Source organism: Podarcis vaucheri (genome assembly GCF_965113315.1).
Source record: "Podarcis vaucheri genome assembly, chromosome: 15".
Taxonomy (NCBI): domain Eukaryota; kingdom Metazoa; phylum Chordata; class Lepidosauria; order Squamata; family Lacertidae; genus Podarcis; species Podarcis vaucheri.
Genome location: NC_138753.1, coordinates 16,157,936 through 16,178,403, shown reverse-complemented (window position 1 = coordinate 16,178,403; position 20,468 = coordinate 16,157,936). Strand labels below are relative to the sequence as shown.

The 20,468-nt window shown below is 48.4% G+C and overlaps 1 protein-coding gene across 3 annotated transcripts in view; it reads right to left on the bottom strand.

The window, feature by feature from the left end:
- Positions 1-325: 325 nt before the first annotated feature.
- The window catches only part of LIMK1 (LIM domain kinase 1), a 38,441-nt gene continuing 18,298 nt past the window's right edge, over positions 326-20,468 (bottom strand). For all 3 annotated transcript variants that reach the window (XM_082201439.1, XM_082201438.1, XM_082201440.1), the window contains 14 exons: positions 18,180-18,318; positions 16,404-16,513; positions 15,111-15,305; positions 13,434-13,539; positions 12,274-12,449; positions 10,892-11,075; positions 9,284-9,370; positions 8,494-8,625; positions 7,937-7,996; positions 7,294-7,359; positions 7,027-7,174; positions 5,376-5,431; positions 3,931-4,088; positions 326-3,051 (listed from right to left, as the gene is read on the bottom strand). In XM_082201439.1, the coding sequence (XP_082057565.1) occupies positions 2,889-3,051; positions 3,931-4,088; positions 5,376-5,431; positions 7,027-7,174; positions 7,294-7,359; positions 7,937-7,996; positions 8,494-8,625; positions 9,284-9,370; positions 10,892-11,075; positions 12,274-12,449; positions 13,434-13,539; positions 15,111-15,305; positions 16,404-16,513; positions 18,180-18,318 (1,780 nt within the window). In that variant the 3' untranslated portion in view covers positions 326-2,888. The remainder of the gene's footprint in view (positions 3,052-3,930; positions 4,089-5,375; positions 5,432-7,026; positions 7,175-7,293; positions 7,360-7,936; positions 7,997-8,493; positions 8,626-9,283; positions 9,371-10,891; positions 11,076-12,273; positions 12,450-13,433; positions 13,540-15,110; positions 15,306-16,403; positions 16,514-18,179; positions 18,319-20,468) is intronic.

The window sequence follows — 20,468 nt, the reverse complement described above, 5'->3', positions numbered from 1 at the left end:
GAGGGCATTTCATGGAATCCACTAAGTGTCGAGTTGGAAGGAATCTCCAAGGGTCATCTAGTCCAACCAGCTGCGATGCACGAATCACAGCCAAAGAATCCCTGACAGATGACCATCCAACTTCTGCTTCAAAACCTCCCATGAAGGAGCTGTTCCACAGTCAAACAGCTCTTGTCGTCAGAAAGTTCTTCCTGATTAAGTCAGAATCTCTTTGAAACCCTGGACAGCTGCTGCCAGTCAGTGTAGGTGATACTGGTCTGAGTCAGTAAATGACAACTTCCTCTATCCCCCTCCCCCTCCAAGGAAACGACAGGAAACTGGAGTGTGGGGTGGAAATATCTTTTTTATTAATTCCACGTGATTTAATTCACATCCCTGTTTTGCAAATCCTCCGCCTCCCCTCCGGAGACGGCATCTAGGTTCACTTCCGGGTCAAAGTGCGTACAGATGCTTCACAGTCTATTTAATAAAAAAAAAAACTCGCGTGCTCTTTCTTCCCCACCCACCCAATGACTCCCCAAAGTAATACTTCCCCATAGGCGAAACTGAGGCAGAGTGAAAACATGGCAAAACTCCAAAAAGCGCCAAGGGCAGCTGTATATGAAAAAATAATACAAACTCTTCTCTTCAACTATGTTACAGAAAAAATAACCTGAATGTAGTGGGGAGAGGGGGGAGGAGGGGGCCTCAGACGTACCGCGCAGAAGCACCCCTCCCCAAAATGCAGAAGGCGGTGTGGAAGACCCTCCCCCCAGCGTGGAAAAACTCCTTGAGATGCTGGGCCTAACCTTTCAGCAACCAGGGAGTTTAAAAGCACCTAAATGGATGGCGTGGCATGGAGAAATCAATGCAAGACAAGAGGCCAGGATCCGACCAGCCCCACTAGCTGGCAAAAGTAGGGTGGGGCGGGGCTGGAGGTGGCTGGCCCAGGCCCCTTCACAAACAACAGAATGGGGGTGGAGTGGTCCAGAGAACAAAGATAGCAGCAAGGGGCTCAGGAGCCCCAAATGGGAGATCAGGATTGACTTGGGACACAAGGGGTGCACTCTGCACGGGCCCCGTGGAAATGCAACACTTCCCAGTTCGTTTGAAGGAGACCCCCACGGCAGAGGGGGCCACAGTCCTGGGTCACCCTGGCTCTGATGCCCCACACTCTCCAAGCTTCCCTTCCTCCCAGATGTTGCAGGAAGGGACCCAGTCAGGTCAACCATGGAAGGAATGATCCAAGCGGAGCCCAGTGGCAGCGAGCGACTCAGTGACAATGCCAGTTTGCAACTAGTTTTTTCATTAAAATTCATCAGCATCTTAGTCCGAATCTCATAATATGCTTTTTTATGCCATTTTCCCTAGTACAGTGGTACCTTGGTTCCCAAATGGCTTAGTTGTTGAACAAATTGACTCCTGAACGCCGCAAACCCGGATGTAAGTGTTTGCAAACGTTTTTCGGAAGCTGAACATCCGAAGCAGCTTCCGATTGAGTGCAGGAAGCTCCTGCAGCCAATTGGAAGCTGTACCTTGGTTTTTGAACAGTTTCAGGAGTCGAATGGACTCCTGGAACGGATTAAGTTCAAGAACCAAGGTACCACTGTATGCATATTTTTGCCGCTTATCGACTCCTAGAATGGTAGAGTTGGGAGGAGTCACAGCTAAATTGCAATTCTATGATTCTTCTCCATCTTCTCCAAGGTGCTCCTCAAAGAAAGGAGCAGCCACCAGGAGGCCTTGAGGCCTAGCAGTGGGCCCCTTGCAAGAGTGTCGGCTCTTAAGAGATGCCTGATGATGCCAGTTGTACCTCCTCCGGGTCCAGCTCTGCTCCACTCCTAAGCTGTGGGGATCCCTCTCAGACCTGGGAAGCATTTCCGGAGGACGCAAGCCTGTGTGCCCAAAGCTATCCGTGGGGAAAAGAGGAGTGGGCCGATGTCGCAAATAACTCCCCGCAGCACAACAGAATCCCTACCAGCAGAACAGCAGCATGGCGTAGAAGGGCGAGGCAGAGCAGAGAAGCGGCTGGAGGGGACAAGCGCATCATGCCACCCCACATTGCACACCGAGAGCACTTCTCTCCAAATACCCACAACTAAGGGGCGACAACAGGTCCTCCACCAGCAGGGTTAGGAGACTGTCTAAGGGGGTACGGACAGACAGACAGACACACACATCTGGGCACAGAGAGATACGGACACCACACGGGCTCTGGGCAGCGCACAGGCCATGCCTTGAATGTTGCACATCACAGGTGCGAGTCCTGCGTCCCCGCGAAAGTGACCCACATACGGAGAACAAATGAAAGGGGGCGGGCAGAGAACCAGGGGACGACGAAAACCTGAAGGCACCGCTTTGCAGGAGTGGGAGACTCTGCCCAAGGCAGGGAGCGAAGAGAGCCTGTTTGCGGGGTGCTGGAATGAGGCACCCCAGAGATTCTCTACCCCCAAAAGAAAACCACACACACGCACACACACACAACGCTAGCTTGTGGAGCAATAGCCAGCCGGTAACAGGAAGGAACGTGCTCAGTGGGATGTTCCAAGACTTTTCGCAGCCACAAAGCGTGCCAGGCAGAAGTTGGGGGTAGTGTGGGGCAAGGGGGCGCCCCCTTTCCCTTGCAGGGTTTTTGTCCAGGTGCCTCTCCATAGACAAGGGTATTTACAAGAGCTTCAAGGTGCCCCTCCGACAACTGTGCATGCCAGGCACAGATCCCACCCATCCCACCCCCGGGGAAAGAAGCAGGGAGAACCAGCTCCCAGCCACGCAGGGCGCCACGGATGGACGTGGCCTCTTTGGACCCAGAGACCGGCTCTGGTGGGCATGGTGGGGGGGAAAGGGGACGGACGCAGGGAGCTTGCAGGATGGCCCAGCAGGATGGGAGGCGTCTTCCAGCCCCCCGGTGCTCATTCTGAGACCTCGGGGTGAGCGGGGAGCCCGCCCTCAGCCTGCCGCTGCGTCTCCCAGAAGTCCCGCTCCAGCTGCTCCAGCTGGGAGATGAGGGGCAGCTGTATGGCCAGGTGCATCCGGAGGGCTTCCAGCCACTGCTCCAACCGGCTGAAGGAAGGCCTGGAGGAAGAACAAGGAGGACATGAGGATTCACTCTTGCAGGTAGGCTGCTCCTGTGCATGGAGGCTCAACAATATTGTAAGAAGAGCCTGCTGGCAGGGGTGTTGTAAGCGGTGGGGCCCAGGAGACATAGCCCACCCCTCCATTCATCTCAGGGACCTGTGGGTTTAGGGGGTGTTGCAAGAGGGGCCAGGAGGCTCTGCCCCCCAAAAAAATTCATTAGGGGTGTTGCAAGGGGTGAGCCCAAGAGACACAGCCCTCCAATAGTTCTCTAAGGGGCCTGATTGTTTCTGGGTCAGTACATACATTTGTTGGTGGGGAGTGAATGGGTCGTGATCTGAGAAAATAAAGCCACCCCCAACCTGTGGCCCTCGAGATGTTTTGGCCTACAACTCCCATGATCCCTAGCTAACAGGACCAGTGGTCAGGGATGATGGGAACTGTAGTCCAAAACATCTGGAGGGCCGAAGGTTGGGGGTGCCTGAAATAAATGATTTGAAGAAGAATCACAGAATCAAAAAACTTTAGAGTTGGAAGGGGACCAAATTATCATCAGTCCCATCCCTGGCAATGCAGGAGTTTATCTGGAGATAACAAATGGGAATAACTGAAGGGGACTTTAATTAGGGTTTGTTGGGAATAGGGGTTGGCGGGTGCAAATGAACCAAATAATGTCTCTGCGGGTGATCTGGACAGGGAAAATGGTTGCCCTGCCTCCTGCGACATTTAACTTCCAAATGTGAACCTACAGCTAGCTATAAATTACCATATGCAAATTAGTTCCTATGGGCCCACCCCTGAGGGACAGCTCAGAACATCCTGACCCCCTTTCCAGCACTAGATCCACTTCCCATACATGCCCCCCCCCCCGCCGCTCACCGTTTCTCATGATCCAGATCGCAGCAGCGGACGGCAATGGGGAAAAAGCTTGGGGGGCAGTTGGGGGGGCAGTAGCGGTCCAAGAAGCCCCTCACATTCAGGCCGAAGTCCAGGGTCCGAGGCAGGTAGTCGGGGTCCGCGCTGACCCTCCCAATGATCTGTGTGCAATGGAGAGGAAGCAGGTGTTAGACGTGCCTCCCTGCATCGGGGGCTCATCCAGGATTAGAACACAGATAAAAATTGGAAATGGCAAGAGATACCAACAACAGAAGAATGGCAGATGAAGATGTTGGACTTTTTGGAGCTGGCCAACCTGACTGGAAGAATCCGCGACCAGAAGGAAGAGGAATACCAAGAAGATTGGAAGAAATTCAAAGAATATTTAGCCAAATATTGTAACTTAAGATAATTAGAGATCACTTGGAAGTATCAAATAGGCTTAGGACTAGATTAAGAATGGATTGTAAAGAATTAAGGATAAGAATATTAATAAAAGTGAAGAGGATAGTAAATTGAAGGAGTTAAGTTTAAAAGAAATATGATTTTGGAGATCTGTTACAGTGGTGCCCCGCAAGACGAAATTAATTCGTTCCGCAATTTTTGCCGTCTAACGAATTTTTCTTCTTGCGAAGCACGGTTTAAACGGCTTAACAAAGTCGCAAGACGTTTTCGTCTTGCGAAGCAAGCGCATAGGGGAATTCGTCTTGCGAGGCAAATCGCGAATGAAAAAACCTTTCGTCTAGCGAGTTTTTTGTCTTGCGAGGCATTCGTCTTGCGGGGCACCACTGTACAAGGTGATACAATGAAATTCAGTTAGGGGGGATCTGAGGAAGTCAGTTAACAATGAAAGTTAAATTAGGTTATAAGTAATAAGTGTTTTTATTTGTCTTTTCTTCTTCTTTTTTTGTATTGTAATGTGTTTTCTTTAGTGTGTTTTGTATGTTATTTCTGTTACAAATTTGGAAAATTAATTAAAAAAGGATTAGAACCCAGAGCCCAGCGTAAGAGGGACCCTAACACTAGAACTCGCAGCCATATTCAGGACAGATAAAAGAAACGCCCTTCTAGTGGAACTCCCTGCCACAGGAGGCAGTGATGGCCATAAGTTGGATGGCTTTAAAAGAGGGCTTAATACATTCATGGAGGAGGAGAGGGCTAGCAATGGCCACTAGCCAAGATGGCTATGCTCTGATTCCACAGTCGGAGGCAGCAAGGCTTCCAAATAGTTTCTGAAAGTCCTGAACCTTTCATTATTCAGCTTCCTTGGATATCCATTAGTTCAAGTGTCAAGTGGAAAAAGCTGTTCTCTATTCCCTCTCTCCATGCCACTGATGCTTCAGAGAAAAAGGTGAATGGCTGAAATCCCAAGTGATTAAATTGGCAGGCAAAAAGGACATGGTTTGGGAAAGTTGGTAGTAGCAGCCAGTGCAGCCAAGCTTACTTGCCTCGCAAAGGATGATGCCGAAGGAAAACACGTCCACCTTCTCGTCGTAGCTCCTGCCTGCACAAGGAGAGAGAGGGAGTCCATTACCCAGACATCAGGCCTACAAGCGCTCTCTCAGCAACCCATTTCTCTGCCCACATGGTGCTGCCTGCAGACCCTGGTGCTCCTCCGTGCCAAAGAAAAAGCCATTTCACCAGAGCCACAGAGGCACAACCCTCGTGAGAGACATCTTCCCCAAAAGTGCAGCTCAAACCGGATTGTTCAGCCCGGTCACAGAGGGCGCCTGGGAGAGCGCCGTCAACTGCTCCCCACTTTACAAGGCAAGTGTCAGGGGGCTGTCAGGGGGAGCAGGTTTATCAACAGGTCAGGAGGGAGACTCAAAGTCAAGTCAGCTGCTTCATTCGGGAAATTTGTGTGCAACAGAGATCACTCCGGCACGGCTGCCCTCACTGAAAATGTTGCACCTCTTCTTCTTCCTAGCTTTCCTCTTTCGGACGTCTCCCAAGCAGATGCAAACTCCGTTGGGGAGGAGGGAACCCCCTGCCTTGGGCTTTCCTAGCTTTCCGTTTGGCTATGTGTAATGCTCTGCATGATCTTGGAATCAGAGGGTGAGGGGAGCTCAAGGCAGAGGGACTGGGCAGTTGCTGTGAATAAGCTCTTGCAGTTTCTGACCCCTCCCTGAACTCTTATTCTGATCCTGAGCTTGAAGTATAATAATAATAATAATAATAATAATAATAATAATAATAATAATAATAATAATAACAACAACAACAACAACAGTTTTTTATTTATACCCTGCCCTCCCTGGGCTCAGGGCAGCTAACACCAATAAAATTTCAGTAAAAACATAATAAGAAAAGAAAAAATAATGGGAAAATAAGGATATGTTTTTGGATAATATGTTTTGTTATAACTTCGAATAAAGAAAAAAGAAAAAAAGGGGAAAAAATTAAAATACAGGTTAAAATGCAGTATAAAATGTATGTCCCTTTTCCTGTCCTTGGAGGGATTTCTGCCTCTGGCTCTCTTTGTTCACCCAAGCTGCCTGTTTCTTCCACCTCCCGGCTTCCTCCCTCCTCTGATCTGCCTCTTGTGTCTCACCACCACTCCCCTGGGTCAGCGCCTTCTTCCTCTGTGGCTTCTCTAGGGAGTTCCTCGCCTGAAGACCCCGCCCCCCGCACTGCTTGTCATCCAGCCAATCCCTGACAGGAAGGGCCATAGCTCAGTGGCATGCAGAAGGTTCTATCCCCAGTGACATCACCAGGGAGGATTGGGAAAGACCCCTGAGCCTGAAACCCTGGAGGGCTGCTGCTGCCAGTCAGTGCATGCAACACTCAGCAAGGCAGACCAATGGTTGGACTCAGTGTAAGCCTGCCTCCTGCATGTGGAGCCATGGGGATCGGACTATTTGCACCTGCTTGGCATGCAGAAGGGCCCAGGGCCGACCCCCCAACAGCGTTGGGAATGTCTCCCCCCTGGAGAGCTGCTGCCAGTCAGTGTAGACAACACTGACCAAGATGGAGCAACGGTCTGACTTGAAGTATGTCAGTTTCCCTTGTTCCCATGAACCTTCCCTGGCTCTGGATGCTGAACGCCAAGCAAGGAAGCCCTGGCAATGTCCCCACTCGCCCTCCCTCTGCCCCACTCACCGTTGATCATTTCCGGAGCCATCCAGTAGGGATTTCCCACCACCGTGTACCTCTTCCTGCGGTCTGGCTTCTTCAGAGTGGCCAGCTGGTTCTTCTCATCGACCATCAGCCTTGCAAGGCCAAAATCGGCCACTACCACACTTTTGTTCTGTCCAGGGAGAGAAATGGCCCTCATCAGCCACATGGCAGCTTCAAGGTCCACAGTCATTGACAGAGGAAGTGCAAGACCCTCCCTGCTGCACTGGACCTGGTACTGCAACAACTCACCTCCCGCACCAGACAGTTGTGTGTGTTCAGGTCTCTATGGATGATGTTCATGGAGTGCAGATAAGCCTGGAAGTGGCAGGGGAGACAGTTAGATTTTTGCCATGCTTCTTTTCAGAAGACTTTAAAGACGTTTTCCTTTTCAGCAGATTTTTATATTTCTCCCAAACTCTATACTGATTCTTCCTAAGAATATGGATCATAAAACGTTTATAAATTTTCTCCTTCCCACACCAAAGACATGCATGCCAGCCAAATTTTAAGTCATAACCTTCTAAGTGTCTGCATTATCCAATGTAATCCATTCTTTTAACCAACACAAACAGGCTGCCTCATAATACATTTGCAGGTCTGGCAGGGCAGAGCCTCCTCTTTCTTTTATTTCTATCATAATTTTATGTTTAATTCTTGGCTTTCCCCCTGCTAAAGGCACTTGGCACCCAGAGGTACACTGCCTCTGGACAGAGAAGCTCTTCTGGACCAACAGCTCCAGGAATGCCTCCAGTTATGTTCTGAATGCCCTGGTCCAAACCAGGAAAATATATCTCCCCAGAGGGTCTTGTGATGGCTTTGTTCACTCCCGAACCTCACATAGCACCTTGTCGCACTGCATTGCAGGAAGGTGGCCGTTCCCCTGTATACTCACCATCCCTGCAGCAATGTCTTTTGCAAAGCTGACCCTCTGGCTCCAGGGATACTGACCATCCTGAAAGCAAAGATGCAGGTGGTGAGGGGGCACCCCACTTTCTGGGCAGAGGAGCAAAGACAGCCGGGCAGTTGGGATAATCGTTGTGGGCTTGTAAATGGCAAAGGATATTGCAAGTTGCTTTGGGATGCCTCACAGGGATTGCTCCATAAATGAAATAAATGATATTTTCTATGCACTGCTTTTAATTTAGAAAACCCCTGGGCAGTTCACAAACACTTGGTGGGTTGTGAATGCATCCCCTCCTGCCGTTTGTCAAATTCAGCCGTGATCCCTGCAATCCAGGGGGTTGGACTAGATGACCCTTGGGGTCCCTTCCAACTCTCAAATTCTATGGAATTATATTCTAGCAAAATTAGGTGAGGCTGTAACCTTCTTATTTGAGCTGGTGGCGGGTGGGATGGCGGAGGCAGAAGACGCCAACCCCTGTGTTGTGCAAATGAGGGTCTCCCAAGCCCCTGAGTCACCCAGGTTGTAATCTCTGCCGATGCCCTCACCATGTTCTTGATGATCCCACGGAGCGTCCCTCCCTTGATGTACTCTGTGATGAAGTTCAGCCGCTTGTCCTTATAGAGAACCCCGATGAACCGCAGCACGTTGGGGTGCTCCAGGCATCGCATCACTTTCACCTGGGGGAGGGAGGGCAGAAGAGAACCACAAGGGGGTCAGCCACCAGGCAAGATGGAGCGGCAGAGATTATCCAAGAATTTATCTGGGGCCAGAAGTAGTCAGGGTGGATGGGGAGGAGCAGCCTAGCAGATTTATTCAGACTGTATGAGGGCTGTTGCTGGCTTCTCCCAAGCAATTGGTTGGATTTCTGTGACATCACAGAAGGGATGCCCTCCAACATTCTGAAAGGGAAGGGCCAGCCATGGAATGCCAACATACAGGCAATCTGTGAGAGAGATGGAAGATGGAGCTAGCTTGTTTTCTGCTATTCCAGAGGGGAGGACTTGAACCAATGGAATCAAGTTACAAGGAAGGAGATTCCAACTAAACCTTAAGAACCTTCTGAGTGTAAGAGCAGTTTGACAGAGGAAAGGACATTTTGGAAGGTGGTGGACTCTCCTTCATTGGAGGTTTTTAAACAGAGGTTGGATGGGCATCTGCCAGCGATTCTCTAGCTATGATTCCTGCATTGCAGGGGCTGGACTAGAATACCTGGGATCCCTTCCAACTTGACAATGCTATGAGTCTATGACTCTATGGTAGCTATCAAGGGAAAAACAGAGCAGGGTGTTGTGAGAGGACTCCACGGCTACTGGAATATACTTAGGTTAGACCTACCTCCTTAAGGAATGTTCTTTGGGTCTCCTCATCAAAGCGGATCAGTTCCTTCATGACCATCACTTCTCCCGTTTCCCGGTGCGTCACCTGCCAAAGGATGCATTTATTTCTTTAAACGTTTTGTGGTCCACTCTCAGTGCCAGATTTACATATAAGCTAAACAAGCTATAGGACCCCACTCTCTTGGGGCCCCCCAAAAAATTAAAGGGGGAAAAACTGGATGTACATTTCCAAAATATAAGATAAAAAAACAGATAAAATAAAACCTACATACAGTAACAGTGTTTTGTGTTGTGTAGGCTCCTATTTGTTATGTGTGAATGGCTTTAGATACCTATTAGGTCCATAAATCACCATATAGCATATATTCAACACACACAAAAACCAGCGACAATTTGTTGTTGACAAAGGACAGCTGGACATAGAAAGGGCCCCATTACCTTCAGTGGTTTAGGGCCTCATCAAACCTCAATCCAGCCCTGCCCACTCTTCATGCCCAGAAAGGAAGCTCAAAACCTTTAAAACATCATTAACAGTATTAGCGCATCTCATGCGGGGGTTCGGTTCCAAGGGTTCCACAAATGCACAGAAATCGTGCATATCCAAACCTTTGGAGCCACCCCACAGCCAGCGGGGAAGGGGGAGGAGACTCCTCCGTTCAGCTGGAGCACTGAATGGGCATTGCCCAACCGCAGCAAGGCAGACAACTTAAAAGCTCATTTTGTGCCAGGTAGCCAAGCAGAAACAGCATGAAAAGAGCTTTTAAGCTCTCTGCCTTGATTGGGGGTGGGGGGGGCAAGGTGGGCTCAGCATGTGGGATCTGGAAGGCTGGGGAAGCCCACACGAGATCTCACAGGAGCTCAGATGGCCCCACGAGATCTTGTGCGAGCATCCCAGAGTGATGTCAAAGCATGTTCATCATCAATAATAAATAATAATAAGTTTTTATTTATACCCCGCCCTTCCCGGTTCAGAAAACTGGGCTCAGGACGGCTAACAACAAATTTAAAACACTTAATTGATGCAACAAAAAAACAGCATAAAATACAGTGGTGCCTCGCAAGACGAAAAGAATCCGTTCTGTGATTCTCTTCGTCTAGCGGTTTCTTCGTCTTGCGTAGCAAGCCCATTGACGGATTAGCGGATTAGCGCTATTAGCGGCTATTAGCGGCTTATCTGCTGATCGGATCAGCTGATAAGCGGCTTAGCGGCTTAGAAAAAGGGGGGGGGAGGAGGAAAAAAAACCAGCAGGAACTCGCAAGACATTGTCGTCTTGCGAAGCAAGCCCATAGGAAATTCGTTTTGCGAAGCACCTCCAAAACGGAAAACTCTTTTGTCTAGCGAGTTTTCCGTCTTGCGAGGCATTCGTCTTGCGGGGCACCACTGTACAGTATAAAACGTGAATAACAATAAATTCAGAATTCAAAATCAATTTAAGGGGAAAATCCATCCAGTTAACATTAGATGATCCCCAGGGCTAGCTGGCTAAATTAGTCCTATTTGGGCCAGCGAGGAGGCCAGGGGAGAACCAATGAGTTGCCTGGGGTTGGTGTGATCGAGCCATGGACAAGGCCCAGCTGGGGAAGGGCAGAGCGGGCACACTGGTACCTTGATTGCCTGCCCAAAGCAGCCCTTGCCCAAGACCTCGCCGTGGATGAGATCCGAGGGGCGGAAGATGCGGTGAAGCCGCGAGACGACTCGGAGGGACTCAGAGCGCCCAATGTCCTTCCGCTGCGAGGCAGGGGAGCCCAGGGAACTGGAGCAGGGAGATTTGTCGATGCTGCAGCTTCTCCTAAGAGGATCAAGGTAAGAAAGAGAGAGGGGGCATCAGCAGGGGCACAACAGAGGAACAATAGTGGTCATTCCTGCCCTCTTGAAAGGGGAAATGTGGGACCTGTTTACCTGCAAGATCACCCCAATTGCGCCCACCCAACTGCTTTGGCACTGTACCTTCAGAGCATGTTTGAAGCATGTTTTTTCTCATAGATTTCTGGACAACACAGCTGGTTAAGGGTTTATGGGAATTGCAGTTCATGCACTGCTTACCCAAGACTAGATTACCACAATGTGCTCTATGTGGGGCCTCCTGGCACCTGATCCGGAAGCTGAGGATAGTGCAGAATGCTGCAGCACGATTGCTGACAGTAGCGAGGCCTTGCCAACATGTAACACCTGTGCTCAGAGATCCACACTGGTTGCTGATTTGCTACTGGGCCAGTTTCATGGCGTTACTATTAGTATACAAAGCCCTTAACACTTTAGGAACAGCTTACCTGCGAGGTTGCCTTATGCCCACTCAACAGCCTTGCTCAGCGGAAGTGGCCCTGTTACAGGTGCCACATCATAACCATTCCGTATTTGTAAGCACTTGATCTTTTAGTTTGGCAGTGCCTACAACTTTGGAACTGCCTGCCTAATGAAGTCAGGCAGGTGCCTCTGCTGCACTCTTTTCAGAGCTTGCTAATTTTTATTTTATATATATATTTGCTTAGACAAGCTGACCAGGATGTTTAGAAAGTTGGTGTCAGTTTCAATCTGTTCTTAGTCTATTGCTACTTTTAACTTTTTGAACGTCCTATTTTGTTATTAATTCTTCTTGTTGATAAAAACAACATAAAAATAAGGAACCGAAGAAAGACGGGAGCCGAAATAAGAGATATATGAAAGATTGGTGGTGTTTCAAATTTTTGATTTTTTTTTGTATATCTTGTAAAAGCTTATAAGTAAAATTATTTTAAAAAATACTATTATTGTTGATAATTTGATTGTTTTATATTCTTTGTAAAATGTTTTGAGCATTTTTTTTACAACCAAGCAGTGTACACATTTTGCAAAAAAGAGCAGGTACAACCCTGCCTCCAGCATCCCCCAACCTGGTGCCCCCCCAGGTTTGCTGAACTCCCACCATCCCTGACTCATCACTGCTCCAGTGGTGGGGTACAGGCATAAACCCCCGATTTAGGGCTGGCTGCTTAGCCTCATTGCCTTACATGACGGAGCGCTGGCGGATGGCGGACGGTTCTGGGCAGGGGGTGCGGCTGGGGGAGCGGAGGGGGCTTCGCAGCTCTGAGAGGGGGCTGCCGCCACTGCTCTCCAGCATGTCGTGCGGGTCATGCTCAATGGTGAGCTGCAGCAGGCGGCTGGTCTCCTGGATCAGCAGGTCGATCTGCAGAGGGGAGACAGTAAGGCAGGCCAGGTTGGCATGAATAAGCGACTTCTTTGCAAGGTGCAGAGTTAAACTGTGGAACTCCCTGCAACTGGGGGCAGTGATGGCCACCAACCTAATAATAATAATTTTTATTTATACCCCGTCCTCCCCAGCCAAGGCTGGGCTCAGGGCAGCTAACAAGCAATAATAAAAACAAGTTGAATGAATGCAACTTAAAAACAAGATTAAAATACAACATTAAAATGTTGAAACATTAAAATATTAAAATGCAGCCTCATCGGAGGAGGAGGAAGGAGAAAGGAAAAAGGAAAAAGAAAGAGAGGGAGGGAATAAAATTGGCTCCAAGCCAAAGGCCAGGCGGAACAACTCTGTCTTACAGGCCCTGCGGAAAGAAATCAGATCTTGCAGGGCCCTGGTCTCATGAGGCAGAGCGTTCCACCAAGTTGGGGCCAGTGCTGAAAAGGCCCTGGCTCTGGTTGAAGCCAATCTAACTTCCTTAGGGCCTTAGATGGTTTTAAAAAAGGATTAGACAAATCCATGGAAGAGGAGAGGGCTACTGAGGGCTGATAGCCAGGATGGCTATGCTCTGCCTTCACAGTCAGAGGCAGCGATGCCTCTCCATGCCAGTTACTGGAAATGTCAGGAGGGAAGACGGCTCTGGAGTTCAAATCCTGCTTTTGGGTTTCCCCTTAGAGTACCTGGCTGGCCACTGCAAAGACAGGATGCTGGACTAGACGGGCTCCTTTGGGCCTGAATCCACCAGCCAGGGTCTTCTCATGGAACCTCCAGGTCCAGAGGCAGTCTATCTAGATTCCTAGGGATATCTGGCCCCGGTGAGATCAGGATGGTGGACTAGCTGGGCCAAGGGCCTCTCCTGATGTTCTTATGGGGAGCCCAGATGTTTCCCGGCAAGGCATGGGATCCAGCAGTTACTTTCTCAAAAGCATGGAGGAGAAAGAACCCCCCCCCCCAGAACATCACCTCGTCTAGGGGGACATGCCGGATCGGGGTGCCGTTGATCTCCAGGATGCGGTCGCCGACGTGGATGGAGTTCTTCATGTCAGGACTTATGCAGTCGGGGTTCAATCTGTTTCCAGGGTGTTGGAGAGGGAGGCAAGAAAAGGGTTATTATTCCAAGCTGGCATATGGGGGCACCCCCTCAAACCCAAGTCCCAGAGGAGCAAACCAGGCTCCAGAATTCCTAGCGGAGGAAAAAGCAGGACCACAATGCATCAATCTCTTATTTACAATTGACCAGGGTGGACTTTGGTAATATGGTATCCTGAGAAAGGACAAAATTTGCTCCTCTCTAAATATTTCATATTTTCACAATAATTCATTTTGTTGCAGTTGTTTTTTTAATGGATCTTCTCAGTAAGGTAAAGGTAAAGGGACCCCTGACCATTAGGTCCAGTCGTGGCCGACTCTGGGGTTGCGGCGCTCATCTCGCTTTATTGGCCAAGGAAGCTGGCGTACAGCTTCCGGGTCATGTGGCCAGCATGACTAAGCCACTTCTGGCAAACCAGAGCAGTGCACAGAAACGCCGTTTACCTTCCCGCCAGAGCGGTACCTATTTATCTACTTGCACTTTGACGTGCTTTCGAACTGCTAGGTTGGCAGGAGCAGGGACCGAGCAATGAGAGCTCACCTCGTCGCGGGGATTTGAACTGCCAACCTTCTGATTGGCAAGCCCTAGGCTCTGTGGTTTAACCCATAGCACCACCTGCGTCCCTTGATCTTCTCAGTAGATACCCATATAAATAAAGGTCATATTATTGTTGTTGTTGTTATTTTGTGCCCTCTTGGCTCGGCACCCTGTAAAAGGGGAACCACACTCGCTGCTGGAGCCTCGAGCTCCAATTTCACTTGACATCCAATGGATATTTCAAATATTAAGCGCAGTGTAGTGCTTAGAATGTCAGACTAGGATCTGGGGGACCAGTGCTTGAATCTCCTCTTAGCAATGAAGCTCACTGAGTGACTTTGGACCAGGCACTGTCTCTCAGCCTAATCCACCTCACAAGGTTCTTCTGAGGTTAAAATTGGGAGCAGGAGAACCATGGGTGCCACCTAGAGTTCCTTGGAGGAATTGATGGGATATGCATGTAGTAATACACAAGAATAAAGCATGTTAACCAAAAACACCTGATAATATTTGATATCATTTGAAAGATGGCAAATCATGGTATCCAAAATTTCGTAACAGCCATATCACTTTATTCAGAATTCCACAGTGTCTGGAGAGGGCCACACAAATGCATTAGACAAGACAGCATGGAATGGTAATCTGGCATTTGACATGCAATGGTAATTTAGGATTTGACATGCAATGGTAATTTGGAGTTTGAGAGCCGACAGCACATGAGATTTCGCATCTGAAGCCTACTAGAATCGCAACAAATCAGCAGGCACTGTGAAGCCTAAGAACATGCAAATTTCAAAATGCTGCCTGTAAAATTTCACAGGAAAACACATTAAATTTAAAACTTTGTTTGAAATGGGAAGCTTTGGTGGATTTCAAGTTGTGTTGGCTATTATTCAGTGGAACGATCAAAATAAGAAGGCCGTGGAGGCTGAGTGTGGGCAGTTCCTTGAGGTGAACCACATCACCTGAACAAGGGCAAGACAAGAGCCTGACGCCTGGCGGGCTGTACTTACTCTCTGACGCGGACAGTGTGTGGGTGCTCTGAGCCTCCGTGTGGAGCCTCGATGGAGACGGAGAAGCCCCTCTTGCCATCAGAACAGGCCGGGATGGAGACGAGGGTGACGGTGTGCGGGATCCGGGTGCCGGGGGATTCTGGGAGCAGCTGGTCCATCACTGGCGTCACCACCATCTGGTAATAACAGTGTCCGCTGTGGCAGGGAGGAGGAGAAGGGTCAGGCACTAGGGAAGTCGTTCTCAAATGGTGAGCAAGCCCCGAAAGTCCCGAGAGAAATGGAGTGAACTGCATAACTTGAGGCTCCTGAGATGTTCCAACAGGTCTCCTCCGAATGAGGGTTCTAGATCAGGGTGAGGGAAAGCAGGCCTCTTTGCCTGGCACTCTTCAATTCTCCTGCCCACCAGGCCAAATCTCTCCTTGGTGTTCCCCCACACCCTCCTTGAGCATTTCTTCCTGGCTGGAAATGTGCCTTTGAACTCTTATCATCATCATCATCTGATTATTTGTATGCCACTTTTCCACAAAATTGTGCCCAAAGTGGCTCACAACATCTCATGTGATCACTTAAGTACAACGGTTCCAAAAAAAAAAAAAGCATATTAGAAACTATTAGAAATAATAATATCTATCAATTAAAAATAATAATAACCCATACGCATTTTATTTGAAGATGTAATTTAATTCCACACTTTCCTCAGCTGCCCTCAGTGTTCAAGAAGCTGTCTATGTGACAGGCTTGCTGTGTTCTGGTAAAATATCCCAGTACCAATAGTTTTGGAAATAGCACAAAACTGCAGCCTAGAGAAAACAAGCTGCACTGATGCTACCGGAAACAAATACTTGGATCAGTAAATTAGCTAAAGTGGAGGAACCGGCGTTGTTTTGCATGGCAGTTTACAAGTTACATAATGACCAACCTAGTTGGCTTTAAAAGAGGACTAGACAAATTCATAGAGGAGAGGGCTACCAATGGTTACTAGCCACCTCCATAGCTGGAGGCAGCAAAGCGACAGGAGGGGAGAGGGCTCTTGTGTTCGAATCCTGCTTTCAGGCTTTGCTTTGAGGCATCTGGTTGGCCCCTACAAGAGCAGGAGCCTAGACTAGATTGGCCATTGGCTTGATCCACCAGGCTCTGCTGATGCTCTTCTGATACGGGACAAGGCTCCACAGCGGAGCCTGAAATCTCCAGTTGCAGCCTGCAATGATGAAAGCTGTCCCTTTGGTTCTCTCTGCCTGTTTCCTGCCCAAGCACTGCCCCCCGCAAGTGAGCCCAGCTGTTCTCCCCTCTCACCAGTAGAGCTTGGACCGTTCCACCAGCGCATAAGTGTCTCCATCGCCGATGAACGCCCGGCAGTTCAGGCAGCTGAAACATTCGGGGTGATATTTCTGCTCTCCAGCAACCTAGGAGGGAAACAGACACATGTACAGTGGTACCTCGGGTTAATTCATTCTGGAGGTCCGTTCTTAACCTGAAACTGTTCTTAACCTGAAGCACCACTTTAGCTAATGGGGCCTCCCGCTGCCGCCTGAGAACGATTTCTGTTCTCATCCTGAAGCAAAGTTCTTAACCCGAGGTACTATTTCTGGGTTAGCGGAGTCTGTAACCTGAAGTGTATGTAACCTGAAATGTATGTAACCCGAGGTACCACTGTATTTACATATTTACATCTCTTCCGGTTCTCTAGTTCTATGGAGAAGGGTTTTTAAATTCTGAAACAAATCAACAGGAACCAATAGGGAGCCCCACTTTGCCCATTGGCAGCTGCAAGCTAAATTCAATCCGCACCTACACATGGATAACTTTGGAGGGGCTCGCTGTCAGTGCCGACCAGCTGATCAGCACTGACAGCAAGCCCTGCTTGGTCCGTTTGCTTTTGAGCCTGGATTCAAACTGCACCTGCAAAGGCACATATCACGAAGGGCTCACTGTCAGTGACATGTTAAAATCCAGGAGCACTGCAAGTCTGATCCTAAAGGGGGCATGTGTCCCCCTCCAGGAACACGACATAAGACCTAATTCCCAGAACTATGACACCAGGTGACGTGCAGGTGGCTGTGGTTTGAGTTAAGAGGTGACTTGGAGGAAATGGGAACCACTCAGTTCCTTTTCGGCCTCTGTCTTCTTCTGCTAGGGGAACTATGTTCAGCCTGGGAATTGCAGAACCAAGAAGTCTAAAGAGGGGTTTGCAGTGGGTTATTTCAGAGCCTCTTTTGAGCATTTTTGGAGAGAAGGTGAGGGGCCTGGAGACTGGAGATGGGCAAAAGGAGTGGGATGGGATTGCCCCTGCTTTTCAAAAACAGAAAAGGAAAACAGCTCTGGGAAATTCAGGCAGGCCAGCCTAATAATAATAATAATAATAATAATAATAATAATAATAATAATAATAATAATAAATTATTTGTACCCTGCCATCTGGCTGAGTTTCCCCAGCCACTCTGGGCGGCTTCCAACAAGGATTAGAAAGACATGAAAAAGTCACACATTAAAAAATTCCCTGGACAGGGCTGCCTTCAGATGTCTTCTAAATGTCAGGTAGTTGTTTATCTCTTTGACATCTGATGGGAGGGCGTTCCACAGGGCGGGCACCACTACTGAAAAGGCCCTCTGCCTGGTTCCCTGTAGCTTTGCTTCTTGCAGTGAGGGAACTGCCAGAAGGCCGTCGGCGCTGGACCTCAGCATCCGGGCAGAATGATGGGGATGGAGACGCTCCTTCAGGTATACTGGGCCGAGGCCGTTTAGGGCTTTAAAGGTCAACACCAACACTTTGAATTGTGCTCAGAAACATACTGGGAGCCAGTGTAAGAGCCAATGGCTATACTGGGCAAAATTCTATGGCAGGCGGTTAAGGAGTCCATTTGGGAGCATCTAGAAAATAATGTGTTGATATTAGAGGCTACTATGGATTTCTCAAGAGGAAGCCATGCCAGACAAAGCTTGTCTCCTTTCTTGATGCAGCGGCTGGTTTGGTAGATCATGAGGATGCCAAAGACACAGAATGTCTTCATTTCAGCAAAGCATTTGGGCTAGAGGAGATCCCTCCACTCTCTCCTGGACCCCCTTTCTTACCATAACGAGCCCTTTGGTGATCTGCTCTGAGCAGCCGTGGCAAAGCTCCCCAAAGTGCGCCCAATAGTCCTTCTTGCAGTAGAGGCGTCCATCCTTTTCGTAGTACTGGTGGGAAAGGGACGCCCCACATTCGCAGCACCTGCAAGGACAGCAAGAGAGAGAGACATCAGGCCCCGGGACCCCTATTTATTAACTCATTCCATGACGGCTCCCAAAAAGTTAAAATAAGAATAGACTAAAAACAGATTGAGGCTTGCATCAACTTTCTAAACATCTGGATGGGCTTGCCCAAACAATAATGTTTTTAGCAGGTGCTGAAGAGGGTACATTGAAGACGCCTGCCTGGTTTCAAGAGGCAGGGAGTTCCGAAGTTTAAGTGCTGCCACACTAAGATATAGATTTCTTACAAATGCAGAATGGGTATTATATAACCGCCAACACTTCTCCAATGAAAATAGGGACGTCCCATTTTACAACAACAACCAACAACAGCAACAACAACTAATAATAATAATAATAATAATTTTATTATCTATGTTCCAGCCACTCTAGGCAGCTTCCAACATATATAAAAACGTAATAAAATATTAAACGTTAAGAAACTTCCCCATACAGGGCTGCCTTCAGATGTCTTCTAAAGGTTGCATACAGTCGTACCTTGGAAGTCAAATGGAATCTGTTCCAGAAGTCTGTACGACTTCTAAAATGTTTGAAAACCAAATTGCAGCTTCTGGCTGCAGGAAGCTCCTGCAGCCAATCATAAGCCTCAGAAGCCCCGTCAGACTTTGGATTCCAAAAATAGTTCGCAAACCGGAACACTCATTTCTGAGTTTGTAACGTTCAGGAGCCAAAATGTCCAGGAACTAAGCTGTTCGAAAACCAAGGTATGACTGTAGTTACTTATCTTCTTGGTTCAGAGGTCACATAACTCCCTACCCTCCAACATTTTTCTGATGAAAATAGGGACGTCCTAAGGAAAAGCAGGACATTCCAGGATCACATCAGAAACCGGTATGGCTTCTGTACATCTGGGACTGTCCCTGGAAAATAAGGACACTGGGAGCGTCTGGTATTATGTGGCACTTGTAACAATGCCTGGATATAGATGTGGTAAGGCGATCTCACAGGTAAACTGGTCCCAGGTTGTTAAGAGCCTTATATACTAATAGTAACACTTTGAACTTGGCCCAATAGCAAATTGGCAAGCAGTGCAGTTCTTGGAGCATAGGTGTTATATGCTGCCAAGGCCTTACTCCTGTCAGCAATCACGCTGCAGCATTCTGCACCAACTGCAGCTTCAGCCTCAAGCATCTTAACAGATGGCCTTCGCCCTCAACCGAGCAATGTGTGCACAGCAGCCCTTCCAAAAGTTTGGGAAAAGACTGAAATGGTCCCTTTGGGTCAGATCCACTTAATATTGAGTTACTGCAATGCCCTTCCAGCATGGCATAGTGGTTAGGTTGTTGGACTAGGACCTGGGAGGCCAGGGTTCAAATCCAGACAGCCATGGATGACCTTGAGCCAGCCATACACTCTCTAACCAACCTCTCAGGGCTGTTTTAAGGATACAGTGGAGATGGGAGGAGAACCATGTATTACGACCTGGAGTTCCTTGTTGGAAAGGTAGGATATCAGGGCAAGAGATAAAATAAATCCCTTCCCTCCCTAAGCTTGACTCATGGATTTCAGGCTGGGCATTTGACTGATTGAGGAAATGATTGCCTCAGCCGGTCAAATAACGGTCAAGACGTTTTTCAAAGCATTAAATTGACTAGGACAAAGGGGAATCCTCTCATTGTCAGCTGGCGTGATCCTTGGGCTCATTACAAAATCCAGAGGATTGGGCCCATCATAGTTCAGCACTATGACCAGCCAGATGCCTGAATGAGAGGTCCAAAAGCAGGACCTGGGTGCAATAGCAATGCTATGCCAACTTGCAATTTCCAGCAATGGGGCATTCAGAGACAACAGAGGTCAAACACAGAGGTCAAACACAGCCGTCACAGAAGGTATTACCCTCCTTGGCAGATATCAAAAACACTTTCTTCTATATCACTTAATTGTTGGGGAGGTTGCAATAAACTTGGTACATATCATTTATAGAGGTGCTGTAAATTGGTACAAGTTTTTTGGTTTTATTTTTTAAAAAATTGGCAGATGGTTATTCCTAAAGAAACCATGGTTTATTGTCCAAAATTAAATAACCGGTCTCATATATGATCTCAGCAGCTCAAACAGTAACTGCAACTCAATGGAAAATGGCCCCAAATCCTACACTGGACGTTTGGT